The sequence below is a fragment of the Sardina pilchardus genome, chromosome 17 (assembly GCF_963854185.1).
Source record: "Sardina pilchardus chromosome 17, fSarPil1.1, whole genome shotgun sequence".
In the NCBI taxonomy this organism is placed as follows: Eukaryota; Metazoa; Chordata; class Actinopteri; order Clupeiformes; family Clupeidae; genus Sardina; species Sardina pilchardus.
Genome location: NC_085010.1, coordinates 21,279,425 through 21,304,009, shown reverse-complemented (window position 1 = coordinate 21,304,009; position 24,585 = coordinate 21,279,425). Strand labels below are relative to the sequence as shown.

The 24,585-nt window shown below is 43.0% G+C and overlaps 2 protein-coding genes across 2 annotated transcripts in view; both read right to left on the bottom strand.

Annotated features, from left to right (window-relative positions):
* apaf1 (apoptotic peptidase activating factor 1) overlaps window positions 1-12,585 on the bottom strand; it is a 51,566-nt gene extending 38,981 nt beyond the window's left edge. Inside the window, exons 1-12 of the mRNA XM_062518152.1 lie at window positions 12,453-12,585; window positions 11,402-11,574; window positions 10,893-11,082; window positions 10,051-10,248; window positions 9,332-9,518; window positions 6,051-6,163; window positions 5,029-5,160; window positions 3,577-3,815; window positions 1,895-2,062; window positions 1,382-1,513; window positions 995-1,108; window positions 422-606 (exon numbers count right to left, since the gene is read on the bottom strand). Of these exons, the coding sequence (XP_062374136.1) occupies window positions 422-606; window positions 995-1,108; window positions 1,382-1,513; window positions 1,895-2,062; window positions 3,577-3,815; window positions 5,029-5,160; window positions 6,051-6,163; window positions 9,332-9,518; window positions 10,051-10,248; window positions 10,893-11,082; window positions 11,402-11,539 (1,796 nt within the window). The 5' untranslated portion in view covers window positions 11,540-11,574; window positions 12,453-12,585. The remainder of the gene's footprint in view (window positions 1-421; window positions 607-994; window positions 1,109-1,381; window positions 1,514-1,894; window positions 2,063-3,576; window positions 3,816-5,028; window positions 5,161-6,050; window positions 6,164-9,331; window positions 9,519-10,050; window positions 10,249-10,892; window positions 11,083-11,401; window positions 11,575-12,452) is intronic.
* A 664-nt stretch (window positions 12,586-13,249) lies between these two features.
* ccdc87 (coiled-coil domain containing 87) lies at window positions 13,250-24,567 on the bottom strand. The gene is made up of 20 exons (XM_062517892.1): window positions 24,411-24,567; window positions 24,059-24,242; window positions 23,834-23,976; window positions 23,160-23,410; window positions 22,114-22,300; window positions 21,745-21,850; window positions 21,152-21,231; window positions 20,226-20,383; window positions 19,252-19,372; window positions 18,711-18,914; window positions 18,233-18,349; window positions 17,894-17,997; window positions 17,273-17,402; window positions 16,628-16,737; window positions 15,789-15,904; window positions 15,334-15,377; window positions 14,696-14,872; window positions 14,345-14,459; window positions 13,987-14,129; window positions 13,250-13,531 (listed from the first exon to the last, which is right to left on the bottom strand). The coding sequence occupies exons 1-20, from the start codon at window positions 24,456-24,458 to the stop codon at window positions 13,250-13,252; spliced, it is 2,820 nt and encodes a 939-aa protein (XP_062373876.1). The 5' UTR covers window positions 24,459-24,567.
* Window positions 24,568-24,585: the final 18 nt, after the last annotated feature.

Genomic DNA, 24,585 nt, shown 5'->3' with positions numbered 1-24,585 from the left:
CAAAGAGGTTCTAAAAGTAATATCATGCACCTAACTTAACTTTTATCACTACTGGTGGACTACACCACCTCTTTCATTGCAATCAACATTCTGATCAGATCAGGAATTTTCATTTCAATTGAGTGTTTATATGACAATTTGTATTCCAACTGAGCAGGTATTCCATTTCTAATCGGAATAGAAGTGTCCATGCAATGAGGCTACTGTCTCGTGGTGTGGTTTAGAGACAAAGCCTGGAAAAGGAAGTGGTGAACCATACAAGTCCTATGACACTCTACTAACCAATCAAAGTCACATGTCTCATCTGTTCAGGATGTTTACGTGTTCGAGTTACCGTACCCGTGTATGGAAACTACGTGCTTCAGATACACCCGCCCACCCCCACCCCCATCAGAAGAAAACACATCGGTACTACACGTACACCCAGTCGAGGTAGAGCGCCCCCTTCTGGGCGCTCTGCTGCGCCTGCATCTTGGCCTGCCGGTACACCTCGGAGGAGTCGGGCTGCGACAGGGCCAGCTGCACCACGTCGGGGAACGGCCGCTGCTCCAGCTGGTGCCCATTCAGAGACAGGAACTCCTGGAACTGACCCCTGACCTCTCCGTTCTGTTAGGGAGAGGGAGGGAGGGAGAGAGAGAGAGAGAGAGAGAGAGAGAGAGGGAGAGGGAGAGGTATTACTTCATTACCATCATCATTGCTATTGTTATTATTATTATTATTGTTATCTGTATTATTATCATTTTTGTTATTGTTTGTATTATTATTATCTGTATAACTATTGTATTGAATGCTTTGGCAATATTGTAAAATTTTACATTCATGCCAATAAAGCTATTTGAATTGAATTGAAAGGGAGGGAGGGAGGAAGAGAGAGAGAGAGAGAGACTAGATCAAACCCCTTTACTGAACCATGACATGTGATAATATAGCAAACACTTTAAAAAGCTACCCCCACCACTACTCCAACTGCACCCACACGGTCACGCCAACTGACCTCTTTGTCCAGTATGGCCGCATACTCCACATAGTCATTGATCAGATGGGCCGGGCCCATGACGAAAGCCTTGGTTCTGACCCAGTCCAGAGAAAACATGAGAGAGTACAGCTCCTGAGGACATAAACAAACAGACACAGTACAGCACCTTTAATACTTAACAGAACATATCAGTCCACGTATCAAAAACACGTATCAGACAGCACGTAAACAAAAGATTGGCTTCCTCATCAACTTGTAGCAGACTTGTAGCAGATACTCATTTGCGTGAAAAAAACAAACAAAAAAAAACAATGCTGTACAGAGAGGGAAACAGTACGAGAAAACAAAATGGCTGACTGAGAGCCACTCTCCCAATGTGTTGCGTGTGGCGTAGGGGAAGACTACCTTGGACAGGCCGGCTTTGGCCATGTGATAGGTCAGGAAGCGCAGCCAGTAGAGACTCTCTGCGTCACCAGAGACGGGCGGCTCTGTCTTGTAGTGCTGCTGGTACTGCCGGACAACCTTAGTGTGCAGCTCCTATGGGAACACACACACACACACACACACACAGTGAGTGGGTGGTAGTGAGACTCATGATGAGGCATATATGAGAGACAGAGAGAGAGAGAGAAAGAGCGAAAGAGAGAGAGAGAGAGAGAGAGAGAGAGAGAGAGAAAGAGATAGAAAGACTAAAAGTTAGTGAATTAGTGAGTGAGTGAATGAGTAGTAGTGAGACTTGTAGTGACGTGTGTGTATGAGATAGATAGACAGATAGATAGATAGATAGATAGATAGATAGATAGATAGATAGATAGATAGATAGATAGATAGATAGATAGATAGCTGGATAGATCCCCAAGGGGAAATTCAAGATGAAGAGAGAGAGTGAGTGAGTGTGTGAGTGATAGCAGGACTCACGGCGAGGCGTGTGCGGTTGAGCTCGGAGAGGAAGTCCAGCTGCAGGTCGTGGAGGTAGTAGCGGTATGGCCGCTGGTTGCAGTCTCGGAACAGCAGCGACTTGTTGACAAACTCCTGCAGCACGTCCTCCACTTCCTCCACCTCCAGATCCCAAAGCACCGACAGCACCTGAGCAGCACAACAACAACAACAACAACAACAACAACAACATGACACACATTAAACACAGAACCACTACCATACAGAACACAATCAAATACATCAACTTAAAGGCAGAAAACAGCTCATTTCCAAAAGTATCACATCTAGTCAGGTCACGTCATGTGCCATTGAGATATCAGCCTATGGATGTAAAACATCTAATACAGGAACAAATTGTAATCATTTTCTATACTTAAGCCCCATTCAGACAGGATTAGTTTTATGTGGAGATATGAGGTAAAATAATTTTACCACAAGACGTCTGTAATATAAAAGGGCAATTCGCACGGGATTAAGAAACCTCTGTATTCCACCAGAAGTGGGAGGGGTAAGACAATTTAAGCACTACAGTCACCTCCCTGTCACCATGTGCATGCTATGTTGCTTCCTGATATGGCAGTAGTGCACACAACATCGCCTGAGTAATGTTTATTCAGTGTCAATTTCAAGTTTATTTGTCATATGCTCAAGGTCAAGGACAAGTAGGCTACAATGAAATGCTTGTGGTGAGACTTGGGTTTTCTACAAGCTACAGCTGAAAAAATACCACACAAATTCACCCTCCTGGTCAATGACATTAGTAGCCACCAGCCAAAATCACTACCCTGAGGTTGTCTTGCATTACTTATTACGGAGTTCTTCTTCAAGCGCCTCCATGGTCAAAAAAGCAAAAAACAGGAAATGGCTGAATATCTATATACTTTTTTTTACAGAGAGTCATAATCTGAAACCCCTGGTAATTATCACTTTACCTTACGTCTCCATTAATCCTGTCCGAATAGGGCTTTGAAAACAACTTTAAATCAAACTGACCATTCGGTTTCATTGATCAAGAAATCTTCCATACCACATAACGTAGTCATAACTTACAGTAATTTCCCGCATATGAGCCGCATAGTGTATAAGCCGCAGTACAGTGTTTTATGCAAGTTAAAAGAAACAAAACCATATAACACCATATTAACTGCCCTCTTGTATTAACCTCATAACGGAAGAAATATTGCAAAATCAATGTATAAGCCGCGTAGCCTGGCTAACGCCTACCACTTCTCAAATGAGACGTGGTCTGGCAACCAGACGTTCATTTTCTCGTATTTGAAAAAATGCCCAGATCCGTTCATTGGGCGCCACGGATGTCTATCAAATACGCATAGCTCACCCAACTCGTTCGTATGCAACGCTAAGGGCTGCCGTAAATCCTTTGTCGTCGAATGTAGACGCAAGAAGGCAACGGAAACTTCTCGGATGTTCTGTGATTGGTTCGCCAACATCAGGCGAACATTTGGGCGTTAGTTTCCAGACTGGCTTAGCAGTGGGATTGAAATCACCGCGCAAGGCAGTATGGGAAAACCCAGGCTATAAGCCGCGGCTAATAGTCGGGAAATTATGGTAGTCATGTTCTTGGGTGTCCATTAATCTCACTAGTGACTGGGCTTAGCGCTTAGCATCCATGACCAGTCGTGCTGTGGGTGTGTACAGACCTTGGCGGGAACTTTGACGTCCTTCTCCAGGACGGTGAGGTCGGTGTAGAGCTGCCGGTGATCCTCGGTCAGCACCTGGATGCTGGCGTCCATGGCCTGGTCCAGTGCCTCGTAGTCGTACGACGACGACTTCCTGATGCGCTTGAACTGCTTCCTCTGCAGCTGGCGCAGGTAATAGTCCCAGCGGTCAGGGAACTCCCGCAACAGGGCTCCGATCAGGGACACCACCAGCGGGGAACCTGCACAGAGAGACAGAGGCTCCAGCTCAAGTCCAATTTCAAGTGTATTTCTAGTATATTTATAGTTTATTAAGTGTGTTAGTTTACACTTTGGAGACTTTAGGCTGCTTTGATATGAATTGAGCATAGTCTTGGACTACAAAAGAGCTTCCAAGAAGGCCTCCATTTACAATAAACTCTAAGTCTAGCATTAGGCTTAGTCTATGTACAGGAAACTGACCCTTAAAAACAAAGTGCACTTTTAAGACTTCAGTCAGGACCAGATAAATAATTACTAAATGCTTCACTTGGTGGTATGGCTCTGTTCTGGGAGCCCCCTGCCCTTCCACGAGCAAACATTGAAAACGTAAGGCAGAAGGGGCAGCCAGATAAACCCCCCCATAGGGTACAGAACAGACCAGACATCAATGACAACAACTAGACATTGATAATAAGTCAGCTGTATAAGAAGGAGATGGAGTGGATTGCAAGGTGGGTTGCAAAAAGGCTTGCAGAGAAAGTGGCAAGAGTAAACAGCCTGCGGCAGCTTAAAGAGGGTGCCCTGAATGATGTCCACCAACATAAGAGCGAGTGATCAGCTGGGTAATCAGCTGGATAGTCAGCTGGGTAGTCAGCTGAGCAGTAAGCCCAGTTGCTGGGCGTGACTCCGTGGCCTGCCTGAACTAAACGCTATGCTCCATAAGTCCAAAGTGCAAACAAACGAACTACGGAGCAATGGTTATCTGATTAATAACTTTTTTTTATTCAGACGCACGAAAAAAAAGTTCTGTGCTTGTGTAGCAGAAACTGTCATTTCTCTTTTTAGAGGGAAGTACTGAGAATTTCAAGCTTTCTATTTGTTCCCAAGTAGCGCTCTTGGGATGCATAATTTTTTTGTTTAACTGTATGTAGGACCACTCAATTCTTTGAGACATGTCCTTGTCCTTTTGACAAATATTTTCATAAGACAAATATTTACATGAAACAAGCCATTTTTTTTTTCAAGACATGTGATAGAGAGCTCAAAAACAATGTGAGATTTGTCCTAATGCAGAGGTGTCACTTCCCCATGGGAGATGACTTTGAAGTACTCCACAAGTGCTTTGAAGTGCTCCACTCCACAATCTCACACTTCCTCATTTGCTCATGTATGAAACCAACAGAGGCCATGTGCTAGTGTCGATTGAGCATGTGTTCCTCTGTACTTTGCACTCTGTCCAGAGTCTGAACTCACCCTTGCACTCCTTGACTATGCTGCGTGCCTGCTCGGGCAGCCTCTGGGGCTTCATGCTGACGAAGAGAGCCAGCACCTCCAGGGCTTTATCCTCCCCCAGACCGCTCTCCACAGCCACCTCGTACCGCTGGCCTGCACAGTCCATGACACATCAACATAAACACATATTAACGTAATGATCTTGTATTTTCTATTTTCTACTTATTTTTATTTCCACTCTCTTACCATGTGTATGGTTTACTATCTAGCTTTCATGTAACCGTCTTGCCACCCCCCCCCTCCCCCCCCTCCCCCCCCCCTGTTTATGAAACTCAATAAACAGTTGATAACAAAAAAAAATAAACACATATTCATAAAAATACATATTCATAAACACAATATAAACATGTCATACAGACATTTCTTTTTAGCAAAGCTTTTGGTCCACTTTAGATGTTTCTTAAACCTTTTTCTTTTTTTATCTTTTCTTTCTCATTATACTGCTCATCTTATTTTGTTTTTAACTTGTAGCACTTTGAGATCACTGATGTAAAGTGCATTATAAATAAAAAGTATTATTATTATTATTATTATTATTGGATATGATATGTGTTCAAACAAAAACAAAAAGCAAAACATGCAACTTAAAAACACTATAGGGTAAAGAACATTCGTTCAAATACATACTGCACTACGGAAATATATTGTATGCATATTTGTGTGCACTGCAGACTTTTGCACAGGAACATGCCTTCAGAGGATGACAAAAAAATCCAGATGTATTCAATGCTGCAGGACACTTTACCATGTCCCAAAATATTGTTACTGTAATATCCCGACTATTAACCGCGGCTTATAAATTGATTTTGCAAAATTTCTTCAGCTATGAGGTTAATACAGGGGGGGCAGTTAATATGGTGTTAATATGGTTTTGTTTCTTTTAACTTGCATAAAACACTGTCCTGTGGCTTATACACAATGCGGTTTATATGCGGGAAATTACTGTAGACATGTCAGGGGAGAACAGAGAAGAAGGCGGTTACCGCTGACGGAGTCGGCCAGACTTCTGTCCCTGGTGGTTAGGAGGACTCTGCACTGGATGTCAAAGAGCTTGAGGACAGAGCTGTCCCACACATCATCCAGAATGAGAAGAGACCTGGTGACACAGAGGAGGCATGTGCTTATCATGAGAGTCTGTGTCAGACATGAGTGTTGGTTTGTGTGTGTGTGTGTGTGTGTGTGTGTGTGTGTGTGTGTGTGTGTGTGTGTGTGTGTTTTCCACAGTATACAATATGACATTTACTTACATTTATTAATTTGACATAGAATAGAATACATTTGAAATACAGAGCATACATGTGTGCAGCCAAATATAATTCTTCATGTTCTACTTCTATTCATATTTCAAATATAGCATATACAACTCTGGAAAAAATTAAGAGACCACTGCACAGTTTTCTGATGTGTGACATTCAAATGAGTTGATGGTCATATTCAAAACTAAGAGACCACTGCTAATTTGAACATGACTGTCAAAATGCATCGGATACATGTCATGTATCAAAATAAAATACTGCATTTTGCCTTTTGAAAATGATGTGCAAGAGAGGATTTGGAATTTATCGCTACACTGGGTGAGTAGATTAAGTAGAAAATGGGATCTGGCATGTTGGTTACGTGGCAAGATGCTGTCTATTGAAAATATAACTATTTTTTTATGCTTAAAACGAAGTCGAAATAGAATTTTTTTTAAACAATAATGGGTGTTCTCAGATTATTTAGTTTGTGGTCGAATTGTTGTATAAAAGCAATAAAGCACGAGTCATGATCGTAGGATTGGTAATGGATATTCACACGGATGTTACTGCCTGCGGCACTCGGCCTCCGGCTTCGTGACTACAGTCGAAAAACATCCGTGAGAATATCCATTACTAATCCCACTCATGCTATATTACTTAAATAACTGTTATAACTTATCCTTTATAACTCATAATGATTTCTAATTTACTGTCTTGATATTCAGTAATAGACGGTCTACTTTGCATCAGCAACAATGACTAATTCAAATGAATGATGATAATAATAAGAGGACAGGTCTGATTAAAACCATATAGCAAATGTTCTCTGACAGATGTCATTACATGTTGGTTTTCTTGTGCTTGGCCCCCTTAACATGGTTTCTGCAGACTGATAAGTGTGTATGAGTGGGTGTTATACAGGAGGTGGTGGTTATTATTTACCACCTTTCAAAGATCCACAAACAAGCATAATTTTCCTACCTAATGACTTCTAACTAACTGTTCTGGTAAGGTGGCAATGAATCATCCTCCTATCTTTTTTATTCAAATTTGAATAATCATTTTAATTTCTTACATATAATAGGACACTTAGTATGAAAGATGTTAAATAAATAAACCACAAACAAAGATTCCATTGACAAAGATTCCATTGAATGATGCATTGAACTGGTAACAATAGTCTGATGTCAGACCACTCCGTTAGGATCACAAAGGTGACTAGGCAACTTCATGATGCCATAGAACACTGCAAAGGGTAATCTGTAATTTTTGTTCACTTTTGCTTGAGTTTGTGTAGAAGTTGGCTGGTTTCAGATTTGTTGATCATTTGATATTCAAACAGTGACTTCTAGCGATCTTATTTCAATGAAGTTTTGCTGGTTTTTAGCCTGCTGCCTGGCAGCACGGCAGAACGGAGACAAACAAATTAAGAGACACGTAAAAAAATACGGACTGGTTGAATTGAAAAGAGAATTAGAGACTTTTGGAGTCAACATTGATGAACACATGGATGACACTAAAAAGAAAAACAAAAAGAGGACCAAAAAGATACTACAAAAGCTCCTGACAAAGGAGCTAAAAAATAAGATTGAGCATGACAATAATGGACTGGACAAGAGGACTTTCGAAGATGAGCTCCCTGAACATGTCCTGTCTGCTTTGAATGAACTGGAGACTTTGAGAAGTAACACTGAAGACGACGAGGATGAAATTAAAAGGAAATACAAAAGAAAATCAGAACTGCAAAGTTTCCTAATAAATGAGGCAAAGGAGGTCCAGCCTTGCAATACCGAACTGGACAACAACGTCAATGAAAAAGAACGCACTATGCCCATGGAGATCACTGAAGTCCTAAATGTCCTGGATGACCTGGACACATTCCTGGACAAAGAGTTGGAAGTGGACTCGACTCCGGGTGAGTAGACTACATCTGCTCCCATAAGGTGTAAGGAGTAGCCTTGCATCACCAACACCTGACTTGAACAATAAGTGGGCTATGCAAAAAGTGAGCTCACATTTAAAACATCAAAATGGTTCAGCAGTTCATTTTAATAAAATGCTCCTTCAATTTGTTTAGCTACAAAAGGACGAATGGAGTGAAAGAGAGAGAGACAGTGTTGAGGCCAGAGGCTGGAGACAGGAAGGAGGAGGCCGAGCCGGAGGCCCGTTTCTGGACTGCCACACAAAGCCACAAAGGAGCAGCAGATGGCTGACAAAGATCATCATAACATCAATTAAACCCATACCAGATGCCACATTTCTGGTGAACTTCACTACTTCTCCTAGATTCATTTCTCAAATATAATTCTGAAACCCAATGACTCATAGGACCAGTAAGGACCAGGTGGGCACGTATGATCCCCCTATATTTTTATTCAAGTCAAGTCAAGTCAAGTCATTTTATTTATAAAGCACATTTTTTTGTATGCACAAAGTGTGAAATTTGTTTCAGAAAATTTACTTAATCTGTTAAGATTCAAGTTCAGTATGGCAAAATGTTCTTGAAATATTACTGGACATCACCTCAACCAAATTCAACCGCTAGAATGGAGAAGATAACCTTACAGAGTTAACACTGATGAGGACATGTATGAAACTAAAAACAAAAAACAAAAAGAAGACCAAAAAGTACTACAAAAGAACTACAAAAACTCAAACTGATAAATAAACTCAAGTATAATTCTGCAACCAAATGACTTGTAGGACCAGTAGGGACCAGATGGGGACGTATGATGATCCCTCTATATTTTTTCATCTGTTTTATAAAAATAATAACATATACGGTAACACTTCAGCTACAGTAACATTTCAGCTACCGTGCAGAGACTATAGCCAGGAGTAGGATATGACTGAGTGTGTTTTTATGACTGCATGTGTGTGTGTGTGTGTGTGTGTGTGTTTTTATGACTGCATGTGTGTGTGTGTGTGTGTGTGTGTGTGTGTGTGTGTGTGTGTGTGTGTGTGTGCGTATGTGTCTGTGTGTGTGTGTGTGTGTGTGTGTGTCTGTGTGTGTGTCGCTGCCTCACCTGGGGTACTTGTGCAGCATGAGGAAGCGGAGGCGCTCCTTGGCCTCCTCCAGGGAGCACGGCGGCCGGTGACACGACTCCGGACTCTGGCTCTGCTCCAGACGGAAGCACAGCGACTGCATCCGCACCAGCAGGTCCGAGCGCTCCTGCCCCACCGATACCCACTGCACCCCACCAGGGAAACACTCTGGGTGGGACAGAGGGGGGCGCGCGTCGGGGTTATTTTTAAGAATAATAAACACAACAACATGTCCATGTATGTATGTAGTGTATGTAATAATGGATGTATGAAGATTACACAAAGATATTTTACATAAAGAGCTTTCGTAAAGGTAGGAGCAGGCTTCACTCAAGACTTATACATTTTTTTATAAACTATCATTGAAAACAAGAAAACAGGCCGCACTATGCATAAGCAATCACCATTTATTCACACAGACGCATTTCGGCGCTCTGCCTTCCTCAGTGTGTCACATAAAGAGCTTTACCATTTTTGAGCAACAAATCCAAATCATTTCAATAATCACTTCACACAGGTGGTGTCTGAACATCAACCATGTGGTACGCAAATGTGAATAAAACATAAGAAGAACTCTTTTCCAATACACTATTAATCTACTCATGCCATGTTGTGTCATCCAAGTCATGTTATTTAAATGTGTACTTCAGGTAATATCAATACAAGTGTAGTGCAGCTGTGTTGTTTTGACTGAGTTTACCTGTGATGAGGGCATGGTCCCTCACAGCCTCGGCAGCGAGGACGGATTTGCCGGAGCCGGCCATGCCGTAGACCGTCACCCACCCGGGCCCGGCCTGCAGCTGGTACAGCTTGGCCCGCACCTGGTTGAGCAGCGAGGGCCGGCTCACAAACACCATGGGTCTCTGGGGCACACCACCCTCACTCAAGACACCCTGGACTGCAGGGTGGACACACACACGCACACAAACACGCACACAAACACACACACACACACATCAACATCTTATGACATGTGAATATACAGTAAAATGCTTCATCGATGATTCAACACCTGTCTGATTACTTGGCAGACTGTAAGTCCAATTGACTTCACACTGTAGTGACAACTACAAAACAAACAACTGTATAATCCTCTTAAGTCTGATGCAAACTAAGCTTGCCCACAAGCAATCGTTGACTGTCCCGACACAACTTACCCTGGTCAGACGACTTATTAAAGTTTGAACAATGTGCAGTCAAGTTGGTCCAAAATATGCGGTTCAGCTGGGTTCATAATAGGTCATGACTAAAGGCCTCATGGAGGACATTTCTCCCTCTTAAAAGAGACATTTTTTTTAATTTTTTTTGAAGATACAAACTTTTAGTCAATGAGAATAAGTGCAGTATCAAACTAGCATGTCAGTACTAGCGATGCCTGTGGTTATACGATGGGGGCATGTACTGTATTTCATCAAAATAGACTTCTTCCTAAGAAGTCTAAGCTCAACATGTCTTTACATGTCCTGGCCAACATGAACAGGATCCCTTCGAAGATACAGCACACTTGTGTGCCTATCGATAATAACATTGGTGCTTGCTTACCCAGAGCAGTGCCGCCATCCGAGAAGCTCTTCTCGCCCTCGGGAGAGAGCAGCGGCAGGTCTGAATGGAGCAGGCTGGCCAGGTCTCCATAGCTCTCCCTGATCAGGGCGTTGTAGAAGGAGATGTAAGCGCGGTTGTCCTTCCGAAGGAGAACCTCCAGCAGGGCAGCGGCCTTCTCTTTCCTAGTGGGCTAAAAGCAAGAGGGAGAGGTGGACACTTACTATCACCATGAGTGGCTGTGGCTGACCAACACTAATGAAAACACGCACACACACACTTTCCTTTTCACCCATTATTTATTTTCTGGTACACACACACACACACACACACACACACACACACACACACACACACACACACACACACACACACACACACACACACACACACACACACACACACACACACACACACACACACACACACACACACACACACACACTTCATTTTAATCACCAGTCAGCAACCACTAATTCATTTCTCACACACATCAGGCCTGGGCCACCTACCTTGTTCCGGACCCTCTCTTCCTCGTCCATGGTCAGTACACCATCAGTGACCATATGATCCATCAGGTAGTCCGCTTTGATGTCCGCCTCCAAGCTTGACCGAGAGCGCAGCAAACAGCTCCGAGCCCGTTCCTCCATCCTTACAGGAAGACGTGCCGTAGGACATGCAGCCTCTTGAAAGAGTAATTCGGAGGAACAATAGAGTGTAATTGTGAAACCAGCGTTGCTGGTAGCTTGGGAACTTTAGTTACTGTACACGTCAATTCATGCATGACCGAGCAAAAACAAAATTGAGTCACCTGGTAAAACAAAAACTGAAACTACCGCCTGATAATACCTTTGATAACTCAAAGACAACACATTAATGTCTTTGAAGAAGCTATACAAGTGACAGAAATCATCACAAAAACAGTGGGGAAACATTTAGTTTCAACAGTTATCTTTAGCTGACGTTGACATTTACCTGTCAATTAGCAGCAGTGCAATACAGGAAGTGGCAAAAAGATAACTGAACTTTCGTGTTATCGGTTATAGCTTTATCCTTATTCTTTCACACAAAGTCACGTCACAGACCACTTGGAGGTGCAAATATGAGATTTTTGGTTGATTTGACCATCAGTTAATAATCTCAAAACAGGCACTTTAGGCTACTTTGGATAGACAACTCAACACTTGGCACCTCTGATACAGAGCTCTAAAGACATCAAATAGCCCGTTACCAAATTGATAGCCACTTTATTCCATAAGTGAGCACACGTGGATAGCTAAAACAAACCGTGCTTTCTTTCATTATACGACAAAACACCTTTATAACCCTTGACCCAGCTCCTTAGGTGATCTCAATAGCGATACAGGTTTGTTTGCATCTCCAACAGCACGGTGTAGCCTACGTGGTACCTCCTAAAAACACTCTAAACGCCCAGAAATGCCCATATATGTTTGATCACAACTCCTCATTGATTGATTCTACATGACACTCCATTATCATTCCAAGACAGTGATAACAATGAGATAAGAGTTGACAAAGACGTGTAAAAGCAGAGAAACTTACGGGCGAACTTGTGATCTTACGGGTGAACTCCTGGTCTTAACCCACAACCACCAGTGTGGTTATCAAAATCCTTTCAATTCCTCTAAATTGTGTCTCGGGCTTGTTTGCCACCTATCTCAATTTGAAAGGAAAGCTTCCTTGCTCTCTAACAAAAACAACTTCCCCGGCGTCATCGATCCAATAAGAATCGCGCCTCTTAACACGTGACAGGGTGTGATATGAACGAGCTGTCACCAGGCAGAGAAGACGTGGGCCGCCTAGCGGTAAGAACAGGACACACTGTCCATACCTCATCGGGCAAACAAGATTAATCAGTAACCACAAATATGACCTACAAATGACAGGACGGCAGCAAACTGTAGAATTATTGCTGGTGTATGACCTCTTACAGGTGTCAGTTGGCCAATGGCCTACACCCTACAGGTACAATGTGCAGAAATTAAGTGAGAGAACTGAGTCAATCCTTGGCTTTCAACAACTTTATCCTCTGATTGAGTCTTCCACTGGCCAGTCATATACTTTCGATGCTTATGCTTTATGTGGCACATATAGGTATGAGCCATAAATATATAAACATATGTTTAGTAGAAAATAAAAGATAAGTAAGACAATCATTATGATCGCAGAGAAATCACAAAAAATCAGCCAAGCAAATAGCATTATCCATAGGCAATCCATCTATGCTTATGTGATATATAATATATCATAATATATTCAAGATAAGACAGTGAAATCATAGAGAATTGCAAACAAAAGTAAGAAAACAATAGGCCTACTGTTGATACATGTTTGTGTATTTATTTAGTAACACTACTCAATTTTAATTTGGAGACACAAAGTTGAATATGACTGATTGACGGTGAGGGCTGTAATTTCTCTCTATACAACATCTGATCCTTGGGGCTGCTGCACGTCTGTGGGGTGGGGTGGGTGTGGGCCAGCTCCAGAGGGGCCAGTCGGGTGGGCAGGAGGCCCTTCCTGGTCACCACCCTCTCCAGAGACTGGACCCGCCGCTCCTGCTGCAGCCAGTAGAGCATCTCCGTGCGGTCCCAGCGCATCTTCTCCCGGTAGGGCCGGCCCTATCACAACAAAGGGTTTGTGTACAAAATTCAACATACAAGTCACATACTTTTGGATTTTTTGTTTGTTTGTTTGTTTGTTTGTTTTATCAGTCACTTCATACAGTTTCATAAAATGAGGTAGTTTGTCTTATCTGTTTCATAGAAGCATTGCTTTGGTAATTTATTATCAACTTTACAGTATTTTGTATAAAGGCATTACGTGTGCTTTATAAATATCCAACTTCATAGTGCTTAATTAGGTAGCCTTATGTCTTTATCATAAGGAGTGGATATGAAGGCAGAATGTAAATACCATCAACATTGTTTTATCTCAGTTCAGTTCAAAACATAGTGGGTAAATAAATGGATCCACCAACTTTATGGGAAATCAGTCACAGAGTCCAGTTGTACACATTGCGGCACTAAAGTCATCTGTGTGTGTGTGATAACATGGCTTTATCAGATGCACTCACTTTGTAGGTGACAGTGTCTCTGAAGCAGTCTGAGATCTCGCTGATGATCTTGGATAGATCTCTCTCCAGCGAGGTGATCTGTGTGTTCATCTCCTCTCTCTGTTTAGACTCACTCATCCTGGCGTTGGACGTGCCTGGGTAGCCTGAGTGTGGGAGGTGCATGGATGGGTAATGTTTGAATTCACATGTATTCCTTTAGCAGATGCTTTTATCCAAAACGACTTACAAAAATGACGTGGTTGGGTGTGTGATTGTTTTTTTTTTTTGTTGTTTTTTTTTTTTTTTGGGGGGGGGGGTAATTGATTACAGTAATTACAGGGTAATTGATTACAGTAAAATCAGAATTTTGTCCTTGAACCTGGATGGAAGAATCGGTTGGGATCCGATGCCTCCCACTCAAATAACTCCAGTTTAGACAGAACCATCTCTCTCTGCTGGATCAGACGAGCAGCCTGCTCCCATGCAACGATGGCCTAGAATAACACACACACACACACACACACACACACACGCACACACGCACACACGCACACACGCACACACGCACACACTCACACACACACACACTCACACTCACACTCAGCATTTCATACATATTGTACTTTGCATAAGTGCCAAATAAATAACACTCTGTGCTGTTCAGATATTAGTGATATTCCTGTTCCTACTCTACTATAAAGTAGAAGAAATCGCACGTTTAGTCCCGTACCTTCTCCTGCTGGTCTCTGTATGCTTGGGAGCTGTACTTGATGGCCATGTCCAGTCGAAGCCTGTCCGGCAGGCACAGAACCGCCCAGATCCGCTCCAGACGGGCCATCAGCTGGTCCGAGTCCACTTGTAGCGGTGCGTCTCTCTGCTCCTGGTCGACCACATTTTTTTCCAAGAACTACGGGGCATGATGTAGCTGCATTAGTACCCACAGCAGTTGAACATAACGACTCAATTTCCTAGCATACAATTTCATAACACAAAAACAATGGACAATATGGACTGAAAATATGAGCGTTTTAATAATCTTTTTCTAATTAAAATGTCCTGGTGGAATAATTCAGCCATAATCATTTAATTACAGGAACTTCTTATCTTTAATACGTCTTTTTAACTCCCTCTTCCTATACATTTCATTATACCTGGTATCCCCTCAACAGCATTAGTGTACAATATGCTGTCATTCACAACATTAGACCTCCACCAATGTCACAATTTAGCAAAAGTGGAACTACATTGGTGGATCCACCCCATGACTCACCAAAACACAAACCCTGGCAGAGGTAATAACTGAGAGAATCTTTTCTATCTGAAAGCCCTCAGAAAATCCACAACAAGGATTTGGAGAAATCACTATACCTGTATTTCTACTGAAGCGTCTTCCTCATCTGGACTGTTTTCCTCTAGGAAACACAGCACAACAGATACAAGCTCAAACACACATAGTGCACAAATACAATACTGTATATCCAATGCATACTGTACATACATACAAAATATGCATTTATGGCATACACATACCAACACACATACCAGAGAAACTGGACTGAACTATGATGACAACCTTTGCATGGTGTAATAATTACATTTCAAGTACAGTTACTTGTAGATAGATACACACTACAGTCTAACTCAGTCAGACTCCCTGCACTATCCAATACACAACAATAAGCATTTGAATCCATGATGTCCTTGACTTTGTAATCACACAGTTGACAGGTTGCTGAACAGGTTTAAATAACAATGCACGTGCAGCCTAACAGCTGTCATGCAGAAGTCAGAAGACTAAAGAGGCAGGTGCTGGTGTGACTTGCCTTCCAGGACTGGGTCTTTCCAGAGCCCCCCCAACAAGACGCTGTTCACATTCCATACACCCATGACATACTCCTGCTTCATCCTCTTCAGAGCCTCGATCTTCTCAGTTCGAGCTCTATAATGGGAAAGGGAAAGTGCACCACAGTAAAATATATATTTTATAAGATTATATACAGTATATAAATATATATATAAGATTAAGATATTAGTGAAAATAGCTTTTAGTGTCAAGAGGAAAGAGTTCAGTCTATTTCTTACTCCTAGAGATGGAGAGGGTAACATTTAATATATTTAGTAACTTTTAGTATACCTTTAAAAAAAAAAACGAAAAAAACAAATAACGAGTAAGCTATAGGTAGGTTCTCTATCTATAAACTCCATTCTACCTGCTATCTGTTGCAGTTCTGCAAGCAAGCGCAATATGGAGCTAGACAGCTAAATTTGACTGAGAGAGTACTAAGGCTTTTTAGAACACATAAGTGACCTTAAAAACTATAATGCTCAGCAGTGTCCATTTTCTTTGCTCCCTTCCCCCCTTCCAAATGCAACATTAACATTTCTAGGCAAAAAAATCATATCCCAAGAAAAGTAGATTTTGAGAGGCACAGCTCCATAGACCTGCATTCACTCAGCACTTGCTCGCTAGCGCCCTCGCGTGGGACCAGAGGGGAACTGCAACTGCACTTGCTAAAAACCAAATTCATTCACTGGTGATCATGAATATCAGTTAAGCAACTGTGCCACCATGAAAATGAACTGTGGTGAAGTGTAGTGAGGTTGCCAGACTACCATAGATGAGTAGAGAGATGATGACCTAGAGAAATGGGGCTTTGTTTACCTTTTCTTCTCATCCCTCTGCTGCTGCAGGGCCTTTCTCTTGTCCTCCTCACTGTCCTTCTTGGTCTCGTTGTCAAGCAGCTGGAACACCACGGCCAGGTAGTCCAACTCCTGCACAACACACACGACACACGACACACGACACACGACACACGACACACGACACAAGACACAACAAGGCCAGGTGAGTCCAGATGCGACTCACTCGACAAAATACAGTAATTTCCCGCATATAAGCCGCATTGTGTATAAGCCGCAGGTCAGTGTTTTATGCAAGTTAAAAGAAGCAAAACCATATTAACACCATATTAATCGCCCCCCTGTATTAACCTCATAGCTGAAGAAATTTAGCAAAATCAATGAATAAGCCGCGGCTAATAGTCGGGAAATTACGGGTATGTGTACATACTACATACAAATTACTTTCACTCAGCAAAATATGAATGCATACAAAACACATTCACTCAACAAAAAAAGAACACATACAAAATATATCAACACATAAAAAATAGCATCCACATGTGTGTTCTCATGTTCAATAGGGAAAGGTCTGGTATTTCCAACAGACACAGGCAGGACCTTCAGAGAAAAAATCATCCAGATGATTTGATGATGTCTAATGTGATTTCTAGTGGAATGGGCTCACCTGAGTGGTGAGGTACCTCAGAAAGTCGTCCAGGGACAAGTGCGACTTCCACCACAGAAACCAGGCTGTGTAGGCACGCGACGTCACGTCTAAAGGCTTCTTATGCTCCATAGGAGCCTCCGCTCTTTTTCTGGAGTCAAGCACACACAGAAAGAGAGAGAAGAGGACTGGGTTGGAATAGCTAGAGATAGACTTCTAACATGCTACAGTGCAATCTGCTTTACATTTTCAACTATTGCCCTTTTACGGCATGTATCAAATGGGCTATATAAATAAACATGCCTTTTAGGACACAACCAGTTTTTGCAACTACCCTGTATGAAAGTGAAGATAATATCCATATCCACATTAACTAATGTTATTCACTAGAGAAGACTGGCTGATGTTTTTAATTCCAATATCCAATGGTGTTTGGTTTTGTATTATTCTGCACAATCCACCTACAGAGGCATATTGTTATACTGAGGCGTTATAAAACCCTGCCTATGGCAAACCTCAAGTGCACAATAGGACCCATCACTCGTCTCCAGATTATGTTTAAACCCATTTCCGTATCTGGAGAGGATAGCTTAAAGAGACAGAGGGATGAAGCAGTTGCGGTGCCAGTGTGCTTGCACTGACTTGCTCGAGATGTTGTTCTTCAGCGCAGAATTGATGAGTTGATTGGGAGTCTTTTTCAGCCTGTGGGGCTTGTCCTGAACCATGCTCGGCTCAATCATGTCATCCTGAGGAAACACGACCGGACTGTTTTGAACTGTTACTACACATACAGTACAGTTCCAAATGAGTGAGTTTACATAAACACTAAAACCGATAAGGCAGTAAACCGATAATGAATATATGTTTATTGTTTATTCCTATTACATGAGCACTAGAATTACCAGAAAACTACTGAAACCCGTTTTTTAGTGTGCATGTAAACACGCTCAGTGATGAAATGATCATAAGACAGTGTCTTACCTTTTCAAAGCCGAGGTATTTCTGCATCAGGCCTTTGGACAACTCTTTACAGACCTCCTTTATTTCAGCACCAGTAAAGAGGTTGCGGTCCATCCACTGTACTGATGAGGCCTCAATCTGATTTAAAAACAAGGAAGGGTAGCATGGCCACAGACCGTCATAATAATCAGAGGACAATCATAGCTTGCTGTGTGTGTTTGGCGTGTGTGTGACACAGGAGTGTGTCTGTAAAAGGCCTGAAGCTACATTATGTAAACAGACACAGTGTATACATCATCAATCTCTAATATATTTGTGTGCCTGCCAGTGGTACGTGTAGGTGGGAGGGCGAGAGGGAGAGAGAGAGGAGAGAGAGAGAGAGAGAGAGAGAGAGAGAGAGTGTATACAGTATATAACCATACTGTAAATATATGCACTTGTCTGAATCTGTGTGTGTTGTGTTGTGTTGTGCCATGTTGTGAATGTGTACGCATCCTACATCTCTGTTGACATCGTCGTAGACCGGCGGGAACATGTTGACGTTGATCTTCTCGGGCGCCACGCGGTCAGAGACCCGGGCGGCGGCCAGGCGGGCAGTGGCGTGGGAGGAGATGGGCACGCTGACCACCTCGGCCTGGGGGTGCTCGGGCCTCTTCAGGGTGACCCTGCTCTGGGTCAGCCGCTCTCTCTTCTCTCTCAGGCTCTGAGAAGGACAAGAACACCTCAGGACACACACTCAGAATATAAGGTACAGAACTCTTGTCTTGTAAGAGATACAAGACTTCATTTGTGTTGGAAATGTTATACACAGGGATAATTCAATGTGCTTTAAATAAACAATAGAAAAAACATAATAGTAAATTCAAACAGATACAAAAGCTTGACAGGACATTCAAGGGAACCCGATTGTGCCCCTCAACCAGAGTTAGAGTCAGTAATTTGACGATAATGAAATTCAATTAAAAAAAAAACAAAAAAAACAATAAAAAGCAAAAAACGGTAAAGAAAACTGTTGTGGTTTCATGAGTGACGGTTCCTGCCTGTAAGACTGCCTGGAGCCTCTGCAGTTTAGCGGAGCTTCTGTAGGATCGTGCTTTGATTAAAGGAGGGATGTCCACATCAGGGTCTGTGTTATCTAGCGAAGAGTCATCCTGTAGCAACCTACAGTGCACACACACACACACACACACACACTCAAGAGTTACAAGAGTTTCCCAGGTTTTTCTCTACTCATTAACTCCTTGATGTCCTCACAAACTCAACCCTACCGGCAGAGAGGTCATGGGTCATTACATTAGTGATCAATTCTAGATGGCCATGATAAACTGTGTCTACTACTCCTTGAACCCAATTCAAAGAGACTGACAGTTCACATGACATTTTAACAGTGGGGGGGCCTAATGCTGAACTGCACAACAGATATCCTCCATTTGAACAGATTTTCAAAAATCCTTTTGAAATGTTTACTCTCTGTGTAATATCAATGTTCAGAATGGTGTTGATGATAACTCCTCGCTCCACTAGATCACAAATCAAACCTTTTAACCTTTAAAGGTGTGGGTTTTGAACATTTTAACACAAGATTCCATTCCGCAACAATTCAAGGTTCTAAAATTCTATGTAGAATTCAATGAACCCAGAGCCATATAAAGAGAGAGTTGCGACAACTCGGGTACAGAAAATTCGGTTTGTGACGTGGTTCGTGTAACTTCAAGTAGTTCAAATAGTTCCCGGAAGCGATTTTGACTGTTCGTTAGAATCATAAAATAACCGTCTTTTACAGTCTGTTAACGAGTGTTCGATCCTAACTTCCGGGAACTATTGTTGAGAAAATATGGAACATTAGCGTCAATGGAGTTGTCGCAACTCTCTCTTTATATGGCTCTGAATGAACCCAGATATTCTTTAGAATGTTAATTTTCCAACATACAGTCACACCGACGCCACTTTTACAATCTTCTACATGAGCACAGGTCAAATTGAGCACATGAGGTAGCATGTGCATAAACTCCACCTGTTGAGGTCATCGGCCATACTCAAGGTCTGTTGCTGGACAACCGGTTTGCTGATGACCATCAGCACCAGCGGGGACTGGGGGCGCGGGGGAGGGGCGTCCATCTCCAGCTCGTCCAGCAGGGTCTCTCTGCTCAGGTCCGGCATGGATTTACACCCCTGAAACAGATTAGCGTTTGAATGGCCTCCATTTAATCACACATGACACGACACGGTGCTCAGAGCAGATGTATCTGGCACTTGGGGTTTTGTGTCTGACCACTTAAGTTTCTGACCACTTTGTGTCCGATCACTTATTGGCTGATAATGTCAATGACAGTGGACCTTATTATGCGACTCTCCGCTTTCTGACCAAAATACAGTGAGTCTCCACTTTTCAACCAAAACACTATCTACAGTATGTGACTCCGCTTTCTTACCAAAACACACGTCCTCCAAATGACACGACCAAAAGCAAACCAGTTGAAGAGAATGACACACAGTGCTTCGAATTGTTATGGGAGTTCATGGCTCATGTGCAAAGGCTTCAACCTGACCGTCTATTATCAGATATATTGGATGTACAGCACTGTCTTTTAAATGTGTTACCAATAGGATGGGTAGGGTGGACATAATGACATGGAGCTGTTTGTTTACAAATAAGCCTGGCTGCTTGAAAATCACCCTGATCATGCAAGACAATTGTATAGCACTTACTATTTTCATCACTATTGTCTGATATGATGTGTTATATGTCACTATGTGTCACTATTGTTTTATACTATGTGTTAGTATGTATAACTATGAGTCATTATGTGTCTAAAGCACTTGATATTGTTTACCGTATCACCACAGCCATAATGAAAGAGTACCTGTATCGGTGGAAAGCTTGTTAGTTGCCACAATGGACTTTAGGGAGGATTAGGGTAAGCTGCTCATTGTCCTTACCTTGAGTCTGGTGAAGAGACCATCAGAGACATCGTACGCTTCATCCTCAGTAGGGACCACAGGCAGGGCTTCATCTGGGCCTAACACACACACAGAGAGAAGCACACTCACATTCCCACTGTTCACTGTTCCCACACAAACATGGCCGTGTAGCAATTATGTGTCTCCCTCAAACTGTCCAAATGGATTGTGTTCACGAGCTGCCGTTGTCTTGACCTCACCAACTGATTAACTTCACCAACCCACCACAATACTGCAGCTTTACAGTGGCAGCACTCCCTCCACACCCCTGGGTATGGTATGGGTATCAGATTACACACACACACACACACACACACACACACACACACACACTCTCTCACACACACACACACACACACACACACACACACACACACACACACACACACACACACACACACACACACACACACACACACACACACACCTTGGGTAACGGGTAATTTCTCAATCAGGCATAAATAAATATAAAATAATAAATAAATGTAACAAATATTATATATATATATATATATATATATATATGTGTGTGTGTGTGTGAGGACATGTCTGTGCATCGCATCTGTACGTACCTGTCTTTTCTGTTCTGCTCCTGTTGAAGTCCACTGTCTTCTCCAGGAGATTGGGCATGAGATCATACACATGCTCCAAACTGATCAAGCCAATCTTCTCCTTGATCTGGAGGACACATTGCACAGCAGATAGTGATGGCACCACAGACATGCCTGAATACCAAGAAGATCTGAGTGGCAACAATACAAAGCAAAGCAAAAAAAAAAAATGTTTTAAATCTTCCTCCAAATATTGTATTACTTCCAGTCTCTCTCTCTCTCTCTTTCTTTCCCTGACACACACACACACACACACACACACACACACACACACACACACACACACACACACACACACACACACACACACACACACACACACACACACACCTCTGCAATGTCTTTCTGGACAGACTCTTTGTGCTGTTTGGAGACCCACGTCTTCCCTTTGGATAGTTTGAGCACCATCTGCTTGCGTTCCTCTCTGGACTTTGGTGACCTCCTGGCCTTGGCCTTGGCCTTGCGCTCAGCTTTGATCCCTGCAGCAATGTCTCGTCGGATGGAGTGCACATTCAACCTGGGCACAAGCATCCACGACAGGTACTACTGAGGTGAGTGTTCAGTCATGGATATACAATTGTTTGTTTGTAAACAATGCTATAATGTAGTACATAAACAAAAAACACAGTATGTGTAGGAGGCGTGGGATAAGGTTGTGAGTGGTGGCACTATGCATACTGTCAAGTCTCTGTCTGAATTGTTGTCTGTCTAACATAATGGACTGAACTCATGACGCCATACTGATGACCTATTTACACACAAGGTCAGCTTTGCGTCCTTCCCAAAATGACACACGCATGAATGGGGATGGCAATTCTTGACAATGACCCTACACATACTGACAGATCCCTGTTGTTCACCTTCACATAATTGACACATAGGCTAAGACTTATAAATTCACATAAAGTCAATGACTGGTGATATGATACTGGTGTTCTGTTCAGCTGATGGTAAATCACTGAAGTTGGATCTACAGTAAATCAGGATCTACAGCAATTATTCACATAATTGACACATAGGCTAAGAGTAACCGTGTGTTTTGCATTCCCCTTGGTTTCAAGTGAGCCCGCGAACTTGCTTGGTTTTAAGGGGTATCTAACCCTTAACCTTACCCCTCCCCCTCGATCAAAATGAGAATTGAGATGGCCCTTGATCTCACATGAACGCGCAACACCAAGGGGAAGGGGGAAGGGGAAGGGGTAAGATAGAGTATTGGGATTGAGCCTGACTCATAAGTTCACACAAGGTCAATGACTGGTCACAGGTTCCGTTCAGCTGATTACTGAAGATGGATCTATAGCAAATCATGTGCTGCCCGGTCCACTGGGAAGCAAGGCTAGGGGCACACACACACGCACGCCACCCTGACCACTCACACGCTGGTGCAGTCGGACGCCATCTGCGCTGCCAGGCGGCTGCGGTTGGCGGCGTCGGTGAAGACGGCGCGGCGCCTCAGGCTGTGCTGCAGGTGCGTGTAGCTCAGGTGGAGCTGCTCGCACAGGCGCAGCACCTCGCCGAAGGTCTTGTGCCGCAGCGCCCGGTTCTCGCTCCACGTCAGCGTGGGGTCCGGTCTGGAGACGCGCAGGTCCTGCCAGATCAGACCCAGCTCGGACGTCATCACCGACTCCTACAGGGGTGGGGGTTAGACGGTGAGTAGCACAGAACATCTATCTGCCCAGCATAAAAGGGTGTGTTGCTAGTAAGCATACTGCAGAAAAATAGGCTTTAATGAACCAAATGACCAATTTATTTCAAACTCTGTTGCAGCTGCAGTGCACCAAAAACCTCATCAGGCAGTGACCTTTGTCAGATCGAGTTTGGTCAGTCAAAAATATGCCTCCAGAGTCCAGTCCATGTTCCTCTGTCTCAAGTTAACTGTTACTGTAAGTTACAGTTCCTTTGATCTAAGCTACAGTATGTTAAAGAGAAACGAGGCTAGGCTGAAACAAACAGCAGCCTATAGGACCACTTAACTGTGCATATGACGACTGATATGACATTTGTGTGTGAGAAGGTGAGTCTGATTGTTGTAGACTTGAACTCAACTCACTAATGCTTCTTGGTCCTCTGGAGAAAGGGATGGAACAGCACACGTTTTTATCCTCTGCTGCATTTGAAAGCAGAGCTCAGACAGTGAAGAGGGAATGGCTCCAATACCCTCTAGCACTGAATCTGTAGCGTCCTGGGCTTCCCCTGAAAGACAGAGTTATGTTGCTTGGGCCTTTACCAACTACAAGCATGCCATTGGTAGCAAGGAACCGTGATACTTGCTCACCTGAGTCCTCTTTGCTGGTATATTGGAAAAACAGAGACATTTTCTGGTACCTCTGTTGAGCGTCGCTTGCGTAAGACACCATCTGATTTTGTGTCATGGGAAGGATATCACCGTGTTGCTGGGCGAACTGGACGCGTTCCTTCATTCCTCCAGCAGGATATCTCAGTACTGTCATATTTTCCTTCTTCCAATCCATTAGTCACAGAATTAAGAATCAAGTCAGGGAATCGTGCAGTCGTATGTTTAGACGCGTTTGGTGTTATTATTTTCTATGGCCATTACTGCGCGGAATGGAATTCTTGTTTTACCCCTAAACGTGGACATTCTTTGAAATACAATAAATAGGTCCTACCTTTGGCAAACAATGCGAAAGTTTACCACGGATCTCCGGTGTTTCCATGGTGTACTGAGTAGGCTATAGTTTTGCTAAAGTTATAACGGTTGGTCTGATTAACACAAGTTTGTTGTGTTGTCAATTTCGGCTGAACGTGGTGCAAATCAAAAGTTCCCTTTCCCTTCCGTTTTCA